This window comes from Neopelma chrysocephalum, unplaced genomic scaffold (genome assembly GCF_003984885.1).
Source record: "Neopelma chrysocephalum unplaced genomic scaffold, ASM398488v2 Primary Assembly neopelma1_70, whole genome shotgun sequence".
NCBI classification, from domain to species: domain Eukaryota; kingdom Metazoa; phylum Chordata; class Aves; order Passeriformes; family Pipridae; genus Neopelma; species Neopelma chrysocephalum.
In genome coordinates this window covers 437,382-451,633 of record NW_020897730.1, presented here as the reverse complement: position 1 = coordinate 451,633, position 14,252 = coordinate 437,382, and the positions used below count along the sequence as shown (strand labels likewise).

Below are 14,252 nucleotides of genomic sequence, written 5' to 3'. Positions count from 1 at the left end.
ACTCAAAGAACTCTTGGAATGGGAGGCTGAGGCAGGGAGCCCTGACTCAGAGCTGGAGTCTGGGCCAGGAACCAGGCTGCTGACATGCAGCCTGAGTCTGCCTGACCTCTGGAAGCAGTGCAATAGGCCTTGTGTACAGCAAACTAGGGAGAGGGAAGGCACCCAGAGCCTATTTTGGGGTCTCTGGAGATCTGTGGGTGCAAATCAGGCCCTCATGGTGCTGATCTGTGACTCTATTTGAAAGGTACTATGGGTGAATGAGAGCAGACAGGCATCAGACACAGTTTATGGCTTTGTACATATAATTCTAGTTTCAATCATGTAAAAAAAAAAATACCCTTCTGCTGAGCTCCAATAACACTGTTCTCCAGTGCTTAAGATGGATGCAGATAAAACAGATACCAGGAGATTTTTACTTCCCCTATAGAGTGACTGCAGAGAAGTCAGTGCTGCTGCAGGAGCCCGGGGCTATGAGCTGGGGCAGGTTACAGAGGTCAGGCTGTTCCTGCTGCACTGCAGGGACCGGTCGGGGTCTGGTATGGAAAGAAGGGGAGAGGATCCCCTCACCCAGGCCAGACATCTCCCAGGCAGTGCTAACACAGTGCACAGCTCTGACTCCCTGGGACAGCATCAGTCAGAGCAGGGGGAGATTACACAAAACCTAAAAAAATACAGAAAGCACAGTATTAATAACTAAGAATTGCACTAAATTACTTCATAAGTGAATTACCCTCCCTACATTACCTGCTGAGACGAGGAGCATCCCTGCCTTCTCTGCAGAGAGAGAGGATGGATGGATGGGAGCACTGCGACCCTCCGGCACTGCTGGTCACTGCACTGTGCAGAATCACTGGTAAGAGGTGCTCACGTGGGCGAGGGCTCACTTTGTTCATTGATAAACAAGCAGTGGCCGCTTGGGAAATGAAGTGCAGCAGTCATTCTGCTTTGCACAGTGATCCTGCCCAGCAGCCGAGAGCAGGGATCTGTCTGGGCGGCAGGAGGAACTTGGCAGATTGCAGTTACCTTTGCTGTCCCAAACCCAGGACCGAGCGGCCACCTCGCTCCTGGCTAGCGTCAGGGCTTCTCCAGCAGCCTCCTGGCACTGGGTGCAGGAGGACCCAGGAGGGCTTGGGGGCAGCACCCCACAGCCATCTCAGAGGAGTGAAAGCAGTAACAGGGTATGGGATGGTAGAGGGCTGGGAATGGGGCTGGAGTGGCCTCAGGTCTCATTGCTGGAGCATCCCTGGCCCTGCAGAGTTCAGTAGGGTGTGCAGTCCATGGCTGAGCAGGACAAGATGACACTGGGAGGGCACAAGCTGACACTGCCAGGATGTTCCTGCCGAGCACTGGCATTGTCCCAGCTGGAGGAGGTGACAGAGCTCAGTCCCCTCCCATGGTCACATCTCCAAAAAGAAAGGGAAACTGACAGCTCTGCATGCTGGACTTGCTCAGGGAGGCAAGCCCTGGGAGAGGCTAATGTGCCTACAATGTTTGCAGGACCAAAGATGTTTTCTCTCCATCCCAGGAGAGGATATTTTCCCTCCATCCCAGCCAAGCAAACTTCAGTGCTCATCAGACAAGGGTGCTGCAGGTCCTCAAATCAGGCCCTGGTGCTGAGAAGCCAAGGGGCAGTGGGGCCAGGCAGGAGCCAGCTGCTGGGATGCTGCAGAGAGTCAGAGACATTCATCAGTCTCCTGAGAGCATCATCTAGCACTGAGCTATTTCTAGGCCAGGGCTGTTATCAGGGAGGCATTACGAGACTGTCAGGTACAGAGTGTCTCTCAGCTGGAGTTGCACTCCTCATCTTGGGAGCAGCCACACGGCATCCTGTGGGGACTCGCTGGCTTCTGGCTTTGCTCCATTTCAAAGCCCATCTCCCTGTGTGCGTTTTAGTGAGGTTCACACACTTGAGGTTTCTAGGCCAAGTGAGAGCTTTCATTCCGTGCTGTACTCAGCAGCTCTGCGTGAAGGCAGCCTTTAAGGTGAGAGGCTGAAAGTGGTTCAATTTTGCAACAATAGCTGAGAACAAAGTACAGATTTTACCATTTAAAACTGGGACAAAACAGACCTGGAAGACTTTTGTGGGATTATTTTTTTCGGTTTTCTTTTAACACTCAGTAGCCTTTTGTAAGTTGAATTAAATGTACAGTGTCAGTGGTCTTTGCCTCATGCTGGAGCACTCCCATTCGACCCTGAATGACAAAGCAGGAATGGGGAAGCAGCACCTGGGGAGGGAAGGAAGCAGAAGAAGGTGAGGAGAGGGACCTTAGCTTGGGTTTGATCTCCTGGTCTGGGCTCTTCCTGGACTCTGCTGCTGGTTCCTCTCAGCACTAGTATTTTTTTCTTCTATTTTTTTGTCCTGCACTTAGCACATCCAGCTCATGTCTGGGCCTGGGGTACATAGGGGTGACAGCAGAACAAGCAATTAATCTTAATTGAGCTCTCCTAGTGGCTTTCTTCTCCTTCCACCCTGGGCTGACCTGCAGAGCATCTCTTCACCTTGACAAAAAGTATTTTTTTGTTACAGGGGTAAAAGTCATCATCACCATCATCATTCTTATGACAACCCAGCAAACTGAGCTCATAAAAGCTCCTCTTGCTTAATGCACCTCTGGTACGTGGGCCATTGCTCATCCTACCATGGGAACATAGGGAAGCCCTGGGGCTGAGCCAGCTCCTCTCTGAGCTGACCCCCCAAAATGGGAGAGGAGGGCTCAGCTATGCCCATGGAGGTCACACCAATAGCAAACACAACCACTGCCACCTCAATCATCCACCGCCGCATTCCTTACGGATACCATACAGTTCATAACAGCCTCGTTATAATTTCCCTCCTCACAGTTCGAATTTTAAATCACCCCACAGCCTCCTCCTGAAGACCTGCCGAGCTGAAGCCACTGCAGGTCACGTTGTGCAATTTGCTGTTGCAAGACAAAGAAAACAAGTTCTTCTTTTTCACAATTACCAAACTACTTCATCGAGCAATTTCCCTGCCTCTGTGCTTCGGCTTCAGTCAACAGTATTCCTCTGGGAAGGAAAGTCTAACTGCACCTCCGATTGACTTACTGATGGCTCTGCCATTACAGACGATTGTGCGAAGTTGCTTAAGTGGCAGGAGCAGCTCCTCTGCGCCTTGCTCTACAACTGAACCCGGACGAGGTTCGCTGGGATCGTAGGCAGATGCTGCCTGGAGGTGCTGCCCCTTCCCTGGGGGCGAACCACGTCTGCCTGTCTCAGTGTGGCTCTCGCCGGGGGCTCTGCTCTCGCGTGCGAAAGCCCTGGTCCTGATGAAACAGCTCCTCCCGGGGGGCCCAGCACAGCCCCAGGTGCTTGGTGGGGCTTGGCACTTGCCTGGGAGAGGGAATGTCAGCCCTGCCTCGGGGAGGAGGGCAGGGAGGGCTGTGCCCACAGCACACGGCCGTTACAGGGGAACCGCAAGCCCCTGTGTGAAGCAACTCCCCGCGGCAGCTGCTCACGGCCGGGGCGGCCCCGTCACCCCGCGCACGGCGCAGCGGGAGGAGCGGCTCCGCACCGCAGCAAGGCTTGGCTCCACCGAACCAGGGGACACCGGTTTCCTTCCCATCGCACCACGGCAGGAGCTGGCACCGGGACTGTTCCGGCCGGCGGGTGCTCCCGAGGGGGCCGCACTGCACCGGGAGCAGACAGACAGCCCACCACCGCCAGCTTTTAGGAACATGATGGGCTGTAAAGTCTATGTCTCCTCTGCTGCCTTTGCCACGCTTCAGCACTGCCCCGCTGGTGCCTTCCTAGGGACGGGTCAGACATGGGGACTGAGGGCGAGGACCCCCCATATCAGCTCTTTTTCAGTGCAAAGACAGCACCCCCATTTCACTGAGGGCAGGGCCCTAGGTCTTGTCTTGCTGCAGCTCAGCTGCCAGACCTGTGAAGCCCCAGTGGCCCCAAGAAGCCCCCGGGGGTGCCCAGGCTCCTGGCTGGCCACAGCTCTGCTTTGACCCCTCCAAACTTCCTGCATTTGTTTTGCTCGAGCTATTTGGGGGAAGTGGGGTATTGTTATGTCTTCAGCTCAGCATCTATTTAGAAAAGGATAATGCCATTGTGGGAGAGGACAATGAAAATATTAAATGCCTAAAATTCTCTGTCTCTCACTATTTTGACTAATTATTTGTTTTCTCTTTCTTTTTTTTCAAATGGGGATTTCCTCGGGAAATGACAGTGAGATTTGATGGGCCCTGATGAGTGGGGTAAAGCATGACTCAAGCCCACCAAGATGAGCCCAGACTGATTTCTGCTATAGCTCTAGTGCAGGGAGGTGAATCCCGCCCACTGCCTGAGCAGGGGCAGGGCAGGTGAAGGTCAGGGTATGACAGAGAAGGGATGGCCCACGCAGGAGCTGAGTGCCCCAGGAGACCTCAGTGCAGAGGACAGCAGCCACCCCCTCCTGCCATTTTCCCAGAACTATGTTTAGCTCCTGGTTTGCTCGGGGAACCCAGATGAGCACATTAAGATGGGACATCTTAATGTCATTGTCCCACCAGAAGCTGGCTTTAGTGGACTTTTTTGCTTTGCAGGATATACCTAATTGGACCTGACATCAGGGAGAGTCATGTTGGGTCCTGAAATAGCTTTCTGCAGAGCGTTACTCACAGAGGTGCCATGGGGCATTGTGGGTGTAAGTGTCCATGGAACTGCTTTTGCCAGGGTGCTGCATGGCATGGAGTGCCTGAGCTCAGGTCATGTCACATCTCAAGTCCTGGAAGCCCAAACTGGGGAGCAGAAATAATGACCATCTATGGCCTGGCTGATGAACCCCACCCCTAGATTAGCCCAAAGGTGCAATAAGGACTCTGGGTCTTTCTACTGCTGCACAACAGGCCCTTGCAATACCCTGTGTCTGCAGTGGTCCTCACTCCTCTGCCTCTCTGGCAGCAGCCTGGAGGGTCTGGTTTCCTTGGGGTTTCTCTCTTGGGTAACAGCAGCGAGAGCTGGGAAGAGGCAGCAGGTTCAGCTCGCTTCAAAGCAGCAGTAACCAAAAGGTCTTTATGGGATTGGGCTGGGAGTCCAAATAGGGAGAAGGCAGATCTTACAGTGGCTGCCAGATCCAGCAGATCCCAGTAGACTTTAGGGTCTCCTGTACAGCTGTACCATGTATGCTCTGCTAGAAATTTGCTGATCCAGCCTCCAGCCAGAGGGTTTTTGCAGCAAAGTCACGTGTGAGGGGATAACTGCTGTACTGGTGCATGTAGGATAACTGCTGTACTGGTGTGTAGGATAACTGCAGTAATGGTGTTTGGGATAATGCTGTACTGGTGCGTGTGGGATAACTGGTGTATTCGCGCAGGGACTCCCCTCCTTGCCATGAAGAGCCTTTGCATTATGAGACACTCTCTAAAGCCTGGACATTGCTTAAGAAAGTAAAATTAAAAGATTAAAGATAAGAGGCTCAGTTCTGATCTTGCAACTTGCCAGAGCAGTGTGGAAGGTGGGAGGCAGGATGGGACACAGTGTCACCTGCAGGGACAGTGGCAGACTGCCTTGAGGCAGCCTGAGCTCACAGTTCTGCCCCAGTCCTGCGCTGATCAGAGCCGTATGTGCAGAGGTATTTTGGGGATGCCTGGGGGGACACTGGGACATGGGATGGAGTTGCTGCTGCTGAGCCAGGGCAGAGAAGGGCAGGGACCTGTGTGTTGTTCCTGCACTGGGGAACCCTCCAGGTGGGTCAGTCTACATTCCAAATGAAGGCAGATGTTGGGATGGAGAAGGACTTTCCCAGTTACTGGCTGCTCCCCAGGAGTCTGTGAATGATGGAGACAGCACATACTCAGCTCTCTGTAGCTGCATCTTCCCCTTGCTCATTTGTCCCCTGGCCATGGTGGCTATCGCTGCCAGGGCTCTGTCAAGCAGCCTTCTGTCCGGGTTCTTCGGGGACCCCCAGAGAAGGTAGTGGGCAGGGCACGATCCCCAGGACCTCCCTCTGCTGCTGGGAAGCCTCCATTTCCTCCCAGGTGAGCAGAGGCAGAGGCAAGCTGCAAGGCAAACATGGTCTTGGCCATGTTCAGACGGCATCATCGCTAACAACTGGCTTTAATTAGTTACTGCTAATGGAAGTTCCTGCTCTCCACTTGCACCGGTCCCATCTCCTGGGCCACCACAGACATGGATGGAGGTGCCTCTGGGGGTCATCAACCACACCATGCATAGGCAAAGAAAGTGCAGGTCTCCCTGCTCAGAGAACAGTATTTCCAGACTGTTTTCCTCCACTTCCAGGAGAAGAGATATTTTTACACTAAAGTGGGCTACTCTCAGATGATTGTATTGCTGATCCTGGAGCTGAAGTTAAAATCCCTGTGCCATGCAGAGGGGAATGAGGCTTCCCAATGCACAAAACAAGGTGCTAGGGAAATACCATATCCCTACCTGACATCCCAGCTGCCTGGCTTGATGTCCCCATTGACCTGCTTCAAGCAGCAGAATGAGGAGTCACTGGTAGGAAAAGCAGGCAGCTGCATTCACATTTGACTCTACTGCTCAGTAAGTATGAGCAGAGAGATTGAAAATGTAATTATGATAATAAAGCTAAATCACAATCTTCCTACAGGAGCTACCAAATTATTTATATTAACTTTTCATCCTAATTCCCTTAACCATTCCTTGCCTGGAGGAGGAGAAGCCCTCACCACTGTGTTACAGTACAGGGAACCCTCAATGGCATTTGCTGAAACAGCAGCAAGTGGCAGTTCTTACTCAGCAGGAAACTGGGTTGGGAAAAGAGCTGTGTGAGAGAGACAGTGGCACTGAGGGCTGGAGCGCTTTGGGGGTGAAAAGGCACAACAAGAGGGGAGAGCCAGAGGGGAGAGCCAGAAGGGAGTGTGCAGGGCTGGGAAAGGCAGTGCCCAGATGCAGTCAGGGCTGGCTCGAAAGGGCAGAGCAAGGCTAGATTCAGGCACTACCTCTCCTGTCCCTTGGGACTGAGAGTGTACCTCCCACCATGATTTTTGGAGCCAGAGTGAGCAAAGATTGCGGCATAGCAGGACTCAAGAGCCATGGCACAGCCAGGCCAGCCTGGTGCAGAGCATGGCTTTGCACACAGACCCAGCAGCAGCAGCTTTGGTGCTGCTGCTCTGCCAGCTCCCTCCAGGAACACTGTCAGCTCTAATTAATGTCACAGTTTAGCTTGCTCATGCATCCGAGCAGACTGCGTGCAACTTCACGGTGCCACAGGAAGAGTGATGAATCCCATCCCAGAGCCTTTTCCTTGTGTCCCCCCTTGCTCGCCTGTGCGAGAGCAGTAGGGGTTTCCAGAACCACATGTGACACCAAGCAAGTCATCTCTCTGTGGGGTGACAGCGAGACTGGCTGCAGGAGGCAGGCTCCCCAGCTGCCCCCCATTTCAGAGCAGGAGAGTATGGGAGGAGCTCTATAGATAAAGCCCTTTGCTGTGACCAGTTCTCCAGAGTCCTTTCCACTAACCTGAGGACATGTTTGGTGCATGCAGACAGATGATGTGTACCGTGATGTGCCACCACTGAGTCCAAGACACCTGTGCAGTGGCATGAAAGCCTAAATGCCTGCAGGAAGCAGCATCGTCAGTCCTGGGTTATCCCTTTGTCTGTCCTGGGCTATCCCATCCCATCCCATCCCATCCCAGACTTTGCCCAGTTCCTACCATCAAAGGGCTTTGTTTAAGCCCACAGATGGGAGTTGTGCCCTGCTTTACCAAGTCTGAGCACACAGAACATCTCCCAGCTTGGGAAAAAGCATTTTGCAGCCTTTCTCCCACCTCCACCCCTCAGCAGCAGCATGGACCACAGTGACCAAGGTTGGATCTTGGAGGGTGCTGGGCAGCTGCAGCCTGGAGCTCAGTTCCTTGCAGAGCTGCCTCATCAAGCCAAGGGCTGGATTGGGACCTTGTCCTTCATTATATAACTGTTTCTCCGAGTGTTTTCGTAGCGCTCAGCCCTCCCACCAGGCAGAGCCCCCACCGGCAAGGGGAATGTCATGTTTTTTTGAATGCATAGCTTTGATTTCATGCCGGCTTGTAGAAGTGAAGAATTCTGCTTCCCCCAGCTCATGCACCTTGCAGGGCATTAACCAAGATGCAGACCCCTACAAGCCACCAGCCAGCAAGCTGAAGGTGTCGGCTTGTGTGGGGTGGGTGGTGGAGATGTGGGGAGAAGCAGAACCTCAGAGGCCAGGCCAGGTCGGTTCATCCGCGGGGATCTATGAGCCCCATGGATGAACTGACCTGACCTGGCCTCTGGGACCCCACGCTGTCCATGAGCTGCCCCGGCTGCCTGCCCTCGCATTCCTGTCCCTGCACATCATCTCCTTCCAGCTGCTGGGGAAAACAGCCCCTGCTGCTACCAGCGGCTGGGGTGAGGAGGGGGAGACGCCTTCACGGCATATGAGCTCTGCGGGAGTTGGGGCTGCTGCTGACCTTGGAAATGCAGAGGTTTTTTTCTTCCCAGCTCCAGGAGAAGTGGGAGGTGAGGCATAGCTGGCTGCCACTGCACCCCACTTGCAGCAGCACACAGGTTTTTTCAATCATTCATGGGACCCTGCCCACCCTTACCCAAGAAAACCAAGGGCTGTTACCCATAACCTCGTTGGATGGTTTGAGGGTAGGTTGTCTGCCCTGTGCCTTCTCTGCAGGCTGAAAGTAGGGGGATTTTCCCCACTGAGTAACAAGGTGTTTGGTGTGATGGCCAAGAATTGGGCAATAGGACAATTGCGGTGCCTTGGGGATGACTAACAGCAGTGGGACAGGTCAGCTGCTCTTCTCCAACATACCACCAAGGAGGAAATCCTGACGCATTCCTGCTTCCCTATCAGAGTGACAGTGTGTGTGCTGAAGGTGACTTGGAACTGATCCAGGATTGTACTTGATACTGAGTATTGCCTGTAAACCCCAAAAAGAAAGATTTTTTTCATCGCTGACTTGGTGCCATCCAAACAGACCTCACATTCAGCAGCCCAAAGCAGCCCCTCAGCCAGCATTTCTCCCAGCATCTGCCCTGGCCAGGCAAAATGGATGTGCCCCGTGCAAGGCACATCACCAAAATGAACTGCAAATAATTCCGGATCTAAATCAGTACTACAGTCTGGGATAAAATAATGTCATGACCTGGCTCACTCCACTTGATCACTGGCTAATTTTTCCAGTTGTACATGGTATTTTTTCCTGTTGTGGATGAGGAAGACCTAAGGATGGGAGAAGGGCATGTAAAGAGCAGAGAAAAACAAAAAGCCTCACTTGGGATCCTGCCAACACTTCCACATTTGTGTGGTTCCCCCTCAGCCTCATTATATATGTGGAGGAGCAAATCTGGAGTACACCAGTAAATACAGTCAACAACTAGTATTAGCAAAAAGGCTCTTTTCCCTTTAATCTTTTCATATTCTGGGAGTCTTCACTGGAATAATCACATGGTCTGTTTAGCCATAACATGCTCTGGAAATCCCAGGTACCTAGTGCAGTACCTAAGTTGACTTGCCAAGGCATCAGCCCCATGTGCCAGATTCAGACCAGCAGCTGGAGCCCGCAGAGCAGGATCATTGCCTTTTCTGGTGTTATGTTGTTTGTTATAGGTATTTTCTGGCCAATTCATCACACGCTGCCTGCTAAGTCAGAGATGTGTGGAGCTCAGTGCTCAACCTTGCTGTGCTGGAAAGTTCCAATGACTGCCCAAGTGATGCAGGAGCCTGGCTCACCGAGCCCAGGCAGGGCAGTGATTTGCACCAGGGGCAAATAGCAGTGCTTGATGTGTAATTCTGCAAACATCTGTTCCCACATTTGCCTTCTCCTCACACAGTTCAAACCTACCAGCAGAGCAACCAGGCTGCCTTTGCCTGATCGCTGCCTGTCCCCAGGAAAGCAGCAGTGGGATGGGGCTGTTGGGGAGCAGTTTCAGAGTCTGCGCTGCTCTTTGTGCAGCTCACACATCTCTGCTGGGTCAGGGGCTGATTCCCTGTGCCCAGCTGTAGGGCTGAGCTAGTGCCGATGGATGGAGCCTGATGGATGGGGAACACATCTCTGCCGATAGCCTGAGCAGGGGCTGTGCCATGCTCGGTGGGATGCTGCATCTCATCAGTGGGGAGCAGTCCTGGCACAGGGGCTGGGAGCAGTCCTGGCACAGGGGCTGGCATCAGCCCTGGCACTGAGCAGAGACAGTAGAAGTTTGTCCTCTACCTATGGAAGCAGGCCTTTCCCAAAGTCTTGCACTTGCCCACATCAACCCATCAGCCAGCACAAGGCTTTTCAGTTCAGCAAGAAGCTACTTGTTTCACAGGAAACCAGTAGCAGCTCAGCCTTCTACTCAAACCTACTGGAGAGAAAGTCTTGCTCTCTCCTCCTCTCCTTTTTCTAGGGAGATACTCTTTCAAACTTGCTGTGCAGAGAATAAAATGACCTTTTTTCTCCTCATATGCACTTGTTCTCATTTGCAGGCCAATGCATGCTGCTATGGGGAGGGCACAGCAGTTAAGCACACGTGAATAACCTCGCACTGGCACTGCAGAAATATATGATTTTTTTGCAATGGTTCTAGTACCAAAATATCTCAGGCACAAAGGGATTTGGACTCTACATTTACAGCTAATGATCTGTACAGGCCTCTAATGAAACTGCACAGTAGCCCTGCTAATGGCTTCAAGGGGAAATGCTTCAGGCCCTGGCTGCTGCTGCTGCTGCTTAGGGAGTTGTGCTTTTAGCTCTGGCACGCGTTAAAAACCTTTTCTCACTGTTGCAGACATGATGGCTCTTCTGGAGAGAGGAAAGGCACTGACTGAGCTAATGTCATTAACCACCTTTAAGCACACACGGAGGATCTAAAGCAAACACCACCCAGTCATTCAGCAACTGGGGTTAGCTCAGACCAGCCCGTGAATCCCCGAGCACACCCTGCTCTGCTCTCTGGGTGCCATATCTCTACCCTGCTCCGAGCACTACCTGCTCCCTCTGCTCCAGGAGAGAGCAGGCAGTGGCAGAGGGCTCTGGACATAGACCTGGGGTACACACTTCAGTCCAGGGCACTGAAAGTCTCCCACCACCAGCCAGGCAGTCTGGCAGCCTCCATCCTGGGAAAAGCACTGTGGGATAAGCTCTACTTGGTGTTTCATTTCTTCTTCATTACCTGCCCCTTCCCTCCCTGAGAAAGGCAAAGGGAGCCTTACCTGAGAAAAAGCAGCAAGATGCACTATTTCTTTAGCAAGGTGTGTCTCAGCAGTGCTGGCTTGAGCGTGCTCAAATCCAGCAGCAGCCACTGTCACCTACTACATCTCATCGCCCATCACAGGCTGAGTGTGACTGGGCAAGAAGGTGTCCGCTTTGAGGGGAATTCTCCCTCTCTCCATTACCCCTTCCCTTGAAAACCACCCCAGCATGCCTCCCTGCTCTGAGTGACTCACGCTAAGGCAATAGTAAAAGCTTCTCGCCCGTGCAGTGACAGATTTTGCAATTGGTTTTAATGGGGTATTTACAAGTTCTGAGGCGGGCTCCTTGCACAAGGAGTGTGGCCTGGCCCTGGCAGCTGGTTGGGCTTTTCAATGACATTCCTGCAACTTGCCCGATTGCAGCCCAGGCACAGTGGAAAACATTTAGACATCAGAAATGCCAGATTAATTATCTCTTAATTGATACCTCCACTTGGGGACAAACGAAACCGGAACATCCCTACTGTCCTGGGAGCCTGCCACTTACAAACAGATTTACAGCTAAAAATACCGCGGCAGTCCCGTGGCTAATCAACTGCGCTGCTTACCCTGGGTGAGGTTACGAAATTGTCTCAGGTTGGTACTTCGAGCGGCGAGGGACCGGCTGCAGCGGCAGCACCTGTGTGCAGACCGTGCCGGGGCTGTGAGGCATTCCCAGTGCCCAGGCGAGGGGCAGCTCGCCCCAGGGTAGCCTCAGAGCTCTGCAATTGGGTTTCTCCAAACTAAGATCCAGGCAGAGCACCCTGACATGAGGCCTCCTACCCATCGTTAGAGGCTGCAAAGAGAAAACCTCATCCCTGTGTCTTGTAAGAATCGTTAAGCACCCGGTGTGTTTCCCTGTAGTGTAACATTTCCAGCAAGCTCCTAATCACGGTGGATGCTTGAAACAGCCTTTTTGTGCCCTCTGCACCTACATCATCTCTCCTCCCATCTCTTTACAGGAACACACACACAGAGGCTAAATCGCCACAGCGACCCCAGTTTCTTTTAAATTACCGTCATCTTTATTTTCTTCACATATGTGCAAACAGAGGAGATCGCAATGGTGGTGTTCTTAAAAATAACAAAATGTATTTGCATACATTTCCCTATGTACACGTGAACAGCCACAAGTAGAGTCTTCTTTTGCACAGCAAAAGACCTAGAGCATTGAGATCGGGGACAGGACCAGGGCCCAAAAAAAAGGTCTAACTTAAAAATAATAATAAAAAAAACCCAACTTCACAACAGTGCAAACCTCTCGGACACGACAGCACGATGGAGTGACTTTAATGGATAAAACGGCGGGGGGGCCCCTCGGATGTGAGATTTCTGTCTGTAAACAAGGCGCAACACCTCCCTCCCGCCGCCCTCCCCGGGGAAAGCTATTCCAGGAATTTGGCAGATCTTCAAGGGCTGAGCCGGAGGTAAACAGCCCGCGGCCGCCTCCCCTCCTCGGGCCGCGGCGGGCTGGGGCCCGGCTCCGGCGGCCACCGGCACGGGAAGGGCGGCCGCTCCCCGGGATGCTGCGGGACGCGAGGGCGCCGCGGGGAACCGGGGCGGCCGGCGGCACCGCGCACCGCCCGAGGGGCCCCGGCGTGGCCGTGCAGCCACCTCGGCGGAGCCGGAGGGGTTCGGTGCGCCCCGGTGGGGCCGTGCACGCCCGGAAGGGACCGTGCGCTCCCGGAGGGGCCGGAAGGAACTCGGTGCGCCCCGGCGGGGCCGTGCATTCCTGGAGGGAATCCGGTGCGCCCCGGCGGCGCCGCGCACGCCCGAAAGGGCTCGAGCGCTCAGCCGATCTCGGGGTCGCCGGGGGGCGGCTGCTCGGCGTCGCTGCCGGGCGGGGCGGCCCCGTCCGTGCCGCCGCTCTCCAGAGACGACTCGCTGCCCGTGCTTTCCCCGGAAAGCAGCCGGCGGACGCGCAGGTCGGCGCGCAGCGAGCGCAGGTCGTTGCCGAGGCTCAGCTCGCCCAGGTCGCGAAGAAGCTGGCCCAGCTCTGGGCTCTCGCCGCGGCCGGCGCCGGGGCGCAGCAGCTCGCCTTCGGGCTCGCCTAGCGCCTCCAGGATGTCCTCGCAGTCGCAGTGCATGGCCCGCTCCTCCTGCTCCTCGCCCAGCAGGTCCTCCGTGATGGAGCCCAGCTTGGGCGCGCTGCGGCTCCGCTCCACCGGCGGCTTGTAGCAGCACTGCCCGTTGAGCAGCTTGCGCAGCGGCACCAGCGGGATGCTCTGCTCACCCACCAGCTGCTGCTGCTGGTGCCGCGCGTCGTCCCGCTTCTTCAGCCGGCGGAACTCGGCCAGTGCCGTGGCCGAAGTCTGATAGAGCAGCAGGGCCATGGCCTTCGCCTTCTCGGGCTTGGAGACCAGCACGGCGTGGCAGCGCAGCATCACTGCCTTGTGCTTCAGCTCGTGGCGGTAGATCCAGGCGAACACACGGGGTAGGCGCGGATCGGCCACGCAGTAGGTGACCCGGTGCAGCAGATAGAGGTGGCCGGGCCGGCGCAGACCCTTGTCCTCGGCGTGGGCCATGCGGATGCCCTGCGCGCTGATGGTCAGCTTCATCTTGGTGCCCTGCCGGCCCGCCTCGCTCTTGCTCCAGATCTTGCAGACGGCCAGGTCGGTGCAGCCCTCGCCCTTGGACTGGATGGTGGTAGCGTTGCCCAGGTAGAGCACAGTGTACGTGGGGTCTTCGCTGGTGACGCGGAATTTCCGCCGCTTGGAGCGGAACATGCTGCCCACGCGGTGCAGGGCGCTCTCGGGGCAGGCGCGGGCCAGCGAGGTGAGGGCCGAGTAGTGCACGCTCACCGCGTACCCCTTGGGCTTGCTCTGCCGCCGCGCCTCGCCCGCCGCCAGCTCCACCTTGCTCCGCTTCCAGGGCAGCATGGCCCCGCGGAGCCGCGGCTAGGCGCCGCGCCGACGGCTCCGGGCGCGGGGGGGCATGCCACGGCGGCGGCGGCTGGGCTGCCCGCCCGCCTCACATCCTTGCGGGCGCCGGGCGGCCGCGGCCGTAGATATAGGCGGGCGCCGGCGCTCCGCGGGCGCGGAGAGGGGAGGCCCCGCGCACCGAGGGCGGAGCGCCCGCTGCCC

The 14,252-nt window shown here is 55.2% G+C and overlaps 2 protein-coding genes and 1 long non-coding RNA gene across 4 annotated transcripts in view; 1 reads left to right on the top strand and 2 right to left on the bottom strand.

The window, feature by feature from the left end:
- Positions 1–290: 290 nt before the first annotated feature.
- On the bottom strand, positions 291–3,471 carry LOC113969047. Of its 2 annotated transcripts, none has more exons than XR_003534728.1 (3): positions 3,067–3,471; positions 1,562–2,225; positions 291–661 (listed from the first exon to the last, which is right to left on the bottom strand). It is a non-coding gene; the product is annotated as an uncharacterized LOC113969047 (long non-coding RNA). The 2 variants fall into 2 exon arrangements; XR_003534729.1 differs by lacking the exon at positions 291–661 and having other exon boundaries at positions 812–1,663; positions 2,069–2,225.
- Positions 3,472–12,171: 8,700 nt separating this feature from the next.
- Positions 12,172–14,246, bottom strand: FAM43A (family with sequence similarity 43 member A). Its single transcript, XM_027686053.1, has one exon. It carries the CDS (start codon positions 14,046–14,048, stop codon positions 12,960–12,962), a length of 1,089 nt encoding a protein of 362 aa, XP_027541854.1. The 5' UTR covers positions 14,049–14,246; the 3' UTR covers positions 12,172–12,959.
- Positions 13,045–14,252, top strand: part of LSG1 (large 60S subunit nuclear export GTPase 1) — a 21,921-nt gene continuing 20,713 nt past the window's right edge. Inside the window, exon 1 of the mRNA XM_027686050.1 lies at positions 13,045–13,094. The gene's annotated coding sequence lies outside the window, so the exon portion shown is untranslated. The remainder of the gene's footprint in view (positions 13,095–14,252) is intronic.

Bases quoted from the DNA above. Each gene is read 5' to 3' on its own strand.
- FAM43A (XM_027686053.1), bottom strand. From the start codon at position 14,048: ATGCTGCCCTGGAAGCGGAGCAAGGTGGAGCTGGCGGCGGGCGAGGCG.